Consider the following 4,749-nt stretch of genomic DNA (forward strand, 5'->3'; position numbering starts at 1 on the left):
GGTGCCACAGCAATGGTGCACTTGCAAAAATATTGCCGGGGGGAAACAGGTTTTGGTGTAACACGCCCACAAAAATATCGCCTACAGGACGCGAACCGTGGCAGAAAAATGGCTACATCCCCGCAAGATCAAACACCGCAAAAGTTAGTAAAGGACGTGTTAAACGGTTGAAAACTGCTACACACCCAGAGGTGGTAGGGCGGGACTTCAGCAGTTGGCTCGTTCCGCCCAATGAGAGGCTGATCTATGCAGCGAACTTCCGCCCACTCAGACTAGCGTTTACTCAAAGCGAGGCTGGCGCTGCCCACATGGAGGAGACGAGCACAAACACCGAGCCAACAAACCAACTCGAGCAGCTTGTACCCAAACACAGGGTTTTCCCTGCCTATCTAAGAAAGACGAGCCGTCTGGGTGATTTTGGCCGCCACTTTCGTTAAAGTGTGTGAGTGCATGGAGGGCATTCAGATGTAGCATCTTTTGCGCGCACAAACCTATTACTTTCAATGTAGACGCAGGTGATGCGCGCTCAAACCCAAAGCGACGCCATAGCGGCACGCATTTAGGGTTGTCTTATGTTAGAGGAGTAAATATACATAGTTAGACTCCAGAGTCAATTTTAAAATACTGTAGAACAGAAGTTTCTAACTTACTGATCTTTCCAAGCTTCCACAGGATAAGAAGTACAATGCCAAAAATGGCAGCAGCAGCAGCAGCAGCAGCGACACAACCGCAGACAATGAGGACAGTTTTCCACTGAGGCTCCGCCTTTGCAGCACCTGAAGAAGTATCACACAGAGTTGAGAAGAAGAACAGCCTCTGAGGTGATGCAGGTTTTTTCTCTTGTAATGTGGTTATTAATTCTGATCATTAATCTATAGTGTGCTGCTCCTGATTAAAAGAATAACAAAATCATTAATACGCAGCTCCCACAGTCAGATTATCTTGTATTTAAAGAGATCGTAGGATAAAGTGAATCAAAGAAAACTGAATAAAGATATTTACCTCCATCGTCTGACTTGGTCACTCCCTGAACTGGAGGTTTAGTTGTGCTGGAGTCATCTCTCCTTGTCCTGTTCTGTGGGTCTTTGGGTACTGTTTATACAAAAAGACCAAGATGTTGTCTTACTGAGGAGAAAATACAGATCAAAATATCTTCTAGTAGTCCAAGAAAGCTGCCCAGAGAGGTTAAGTCACTATGACTTCTCACATATTATAACATACAAACATCTAGTTAGAGAAAAGAATAATTAATGTGATGAAGTAACTTAAAATGCACAACTACATGTAAATAATTTCCTAAAATCTAGATATCAATTTATCACCACTTTAAGTTTAGCAGCATCTCCATTAGACGGTTTCATCAACATCACACATGTTCTGCCTCTCTGTATTTTAAATATACATACTGTGTGTGTGTATATATATCACATATTACAATCTATACCGACCATCTTTTGGCACAAGAAAACCTCTCAGGATGAGTTACATACAAAAATCAGATTACGGTCTCAAATCAGGGTCAAAAACTTTATTGAGATATTCCAGGTTCTGACTAATGTGTATTAAACTCAGCATGCTCACCAACACTGAGGTCAATGACACAATTGGCATTCCGTTTTGGGACGTAGACCTTGTATGGTCCACTGTCAGACAGCTTTACTGAAGAGAGTGTCAGTGTCAGGATTCCTCTGGTCAGGTCTTCATGGATGAGAGTTGTCCTGTCCTTGTACTGAGCCATCTGTGTACGAAGATCGTCCTTTCCTTTTCGATACACATGGACATCATTTCCACTGACATTAAGGTCAAGTCTGCTGACATCCACTGTGCAAGCAGACAAGTCGACCCCAGGAGCCAGAGGACACTGAAGAGTGACATCGTTGCCTTCAACTGCTGTGATTGGTTGACTCGTGACACCTGGGGAAACAAAGGTAACACAGCGTGGTTGACTCGTGACACCTGGGGAAACAAAGGTAACACAGCGTCAACACGTCTGAAGGACAGAGTTTATGATTTTCAAGTCAGTGGTGCAACAGTTTCTGACATGTGAATATGCTGCTCCACCTCATTTCAGTTCTCCTGTGCAGAATAAATTGATCAGTGGGATGGTCTGATATGTCTAACGAGCTTGATGCACACCTGCAGCTCTTCACAATAAATGCTACATTTCACTTGTTTCAACTCGAACTATTACAAGTATGTGACACATGTACTATGCAGCTATTGTCGTCATTCATTATGTATTTAGTGTGGTATCCTGGCCCACGTCGTCATTCATTATGTATTTAGTGTGGTATCCTGGCCCACCTGTATAAAACAGTAAAGTTATGTCTTCTTATATACAGACACACAACAGGGTGAACACAATAACATGAACAGCTGTCCCACTGTAACACAATTATAACATCCCTGAGGCCAACACTACATCTGTGAGGCTTGTTAATAATGTTTATTGTTGACGGTCCCTCAGATTTTGTTTCAACTTGATATTTCATCTTCTGTCCTTTGTGTTGTTCTGCTGGATTTATTATATTGTACATGAACACTTCTATCCACTATTTAGTGTCAAATGAGAGGAGGTCCTCCCAAGGATAAAAACATATAATTCACACAGCTTTAACACTGACAGACAGAGTTGACGTTTTTCAAATCAGAGGTGCAATAATTCCCTAAAATGTAAATGTGCTGTTACACCTCAGCCCTTCCTCCCATTACAGGCTCTTCCTCCTGTGATGAATAACTTGATCAATGGGACAGTTTCATATCTAGCAAGCTTGATGCACTTCTTTAACTCTGCACACTAAACTTAACGTCTCAACAGTATCAAATATGGATCTTCTCCCCTGTGCTGTCCCCCCCCCCCATATCAAACGCTATCCGCCATTGTGCGGTAATATTTTGGTGATACCATGAACGCACCAAGATGCAAGTTATTACGTTTTTGAAAGCCCTAAATCTCCTCCTGACCCCTTGTCACTCACATAAATGCCGTCGTCTCGGATAAATGATTTAAAAACATGTAGTACAGGTGCTACTCGAAGCAGCGTTTTAGCTCCTCTTATCGAGTTTGCTAACAGGTGCTAATGCTAGCGCTAGCTAAACTTTTGTATCAACTTTTTAACGACGCTATAAGCATGTCAGCATGAACTAAACACGTCTTTAACAATGCTTTATACTTGTCAACATAGCGATCGACATTATACCAATGTTATAAACTCAAATAATGCCAACGCGGACAACTTTAACCTAACGTTACGGCTTTATAGTTAACACGGTCTATGAGTCGTTAGCATACATAACGTTAGCCTCCAACTTTAACTTACCAGTGTCAGCATACAGCACAAAAACGCTACATAGAAAGATTAAGATTGACAGCACGTTGTTCATCATCGCTGCAGCTGACGGTCCTGTCGTTTAACTAAACACCGGAAGCGGATTGTCGAGGACCGTCAACATGCCCGGTGGATAACAAAACTCGCGCGGCGAGTAAGCCCCGCCCACCAGAGGAGGGGCGTTTAAAAGGGACACACACCCACAGACTGCACAGCACAAAAAGCTTCAACTTCTGAACTGTCTCTTCATTTATAATGGTCTATAAATAAATGTCTCTCTCTCTGTCCCAAAATGTAACCAATGAATATCAAATCTAAAAAGACCCACAGCTCCTCCATATCACTCTGCTGATTTCAGACTGCAGAGACACTCGTGATGTTCAGATCAACTCCACAAACTGAACAAAGTTAAAGTTATACTCCGATGTTAACTGTCACCTTCAATGATCCAGTTAATGGTGAAACCACCAAGAAAGACCTCAGTGTGGAGATGCATTTGATTTCCCCCAAAATAAGACACACTGACAACTAATGCAACACTCACTATAAACTGCAGTCAGTAAATGAATTTTATTTAAATGGTAAATTGTGTTGCAACAAGTTTTCTGAAAGACTTAAGTGAATGAAATGAACAAATTAACAATATTAAGAAGCATTTGAGGATTTAAGCTCCACTGCATGGTTTCCAGTACTTAGTGTAATACATCCACATACACTGAATTTTAAATTTTCCACCAGATACTACACACAACAGCCATCTCAATTACACTTTCTTTAAAAATAGCATATAAATACATTATTTACCTGTTTCTGTAAAGTGTAAATAAAGTCCAAGTGTTGGAGGCTCTCTGTCTTCCTGCCCTCTCCTCTCCCTCCCCACATGTGAACTAACAGCGTGTGGTGCTGTGCTCCGCCCAGTTTTAGCGTCATCAAAGAATCTGTGAGCTGTCATTGGCTGAGAGAGCACGTCGAGCGCGCCAGTTACGTGCTTTTTCGCGGGGTGTTTTTTTTACTTGCTGCACACAATGACAGACTCCTGCAACAGTTTTACTTCTGTTCTTCCTTCACTTACAGAAACAGTCCCGCCATCTTTAAAGTCTTATCGACAGTCGTGGCACTTCCTTCAATAACATCAGCTCAAATATCAAACTAATAAAATATAAAAGTAAGCCACTATATAGATGGTAAGATGTGTAAATGTACATAATTACCCTTTGTATAAAGGTGTACATTTCAGAGGGGGGCACAGGGGACACTTCCCCCTCACTGTTTAGAATATTTGTAAATGACTTATTTTCACAAAATTATTATGCAGAAAATGCAGTGCATAAAAAGTCACCAGAATGGAGGAAATTAAGTGTTTCATACTCAAAATGTTCTACTTCTAATTCACAATTTCTAGTTTGTTTGCAATCAATAG

The 4,749-nt window shown here is 41.4% G+C and overlaps 1 protein-coding gene across 1 annotated transcript in view; it reads right to left on the reverse strand.

Annotated features, from left to right (window-relative positions):
* Positions 1 to 3,439, reverse strand: part of LOC126390804 (butyrophilin-like protein 2) — a 15,831-nt gene extending 12,392 nt beyond the window's left edge. The window contains exons 1-4 of the mRNA XM_050045270.1: positions 3,321 to 3,439; positions 1,582 to 1,914; positions 1,003 to 1,092; positions 651 to 776 (exon numbers count right to left, since the gene is read on the reverse strand). Of these exons, the coding sequence (XP_049901227.1) occupies positions 651 to 776; positions 1,003 to 1,092; positions 1,582 to 1,914; positions 3,321 to 3,387 (616 nt within the window). The 5' untranslated portion in view covers positions 3,388 to 3,439. The remainder of the gene's footprint in view (positions 1 to 650; positions 777 to 1,002; positions 1,093 to 1,581; positions 1,915 to 3,320) is intronic.
* Between the last annotated feature and the right edge of the window lie 1,310 nt (positions 3,440 to 4,749).

This window comes from Epinephelus moara, chromosome 5 (assembly GCF_006386435.1).
Source record: "Epinephelus moara isolate mb chromosome 5, YSFRI_EMoa_1.0, whole genome shotgun sequence".
Classification (NCBI taxonomy): Eukaryota; Metazoa; Chordata; class Actinopteri; order Perciformes; family Serranidae; genus Epinephelus; species Epinephelus moara.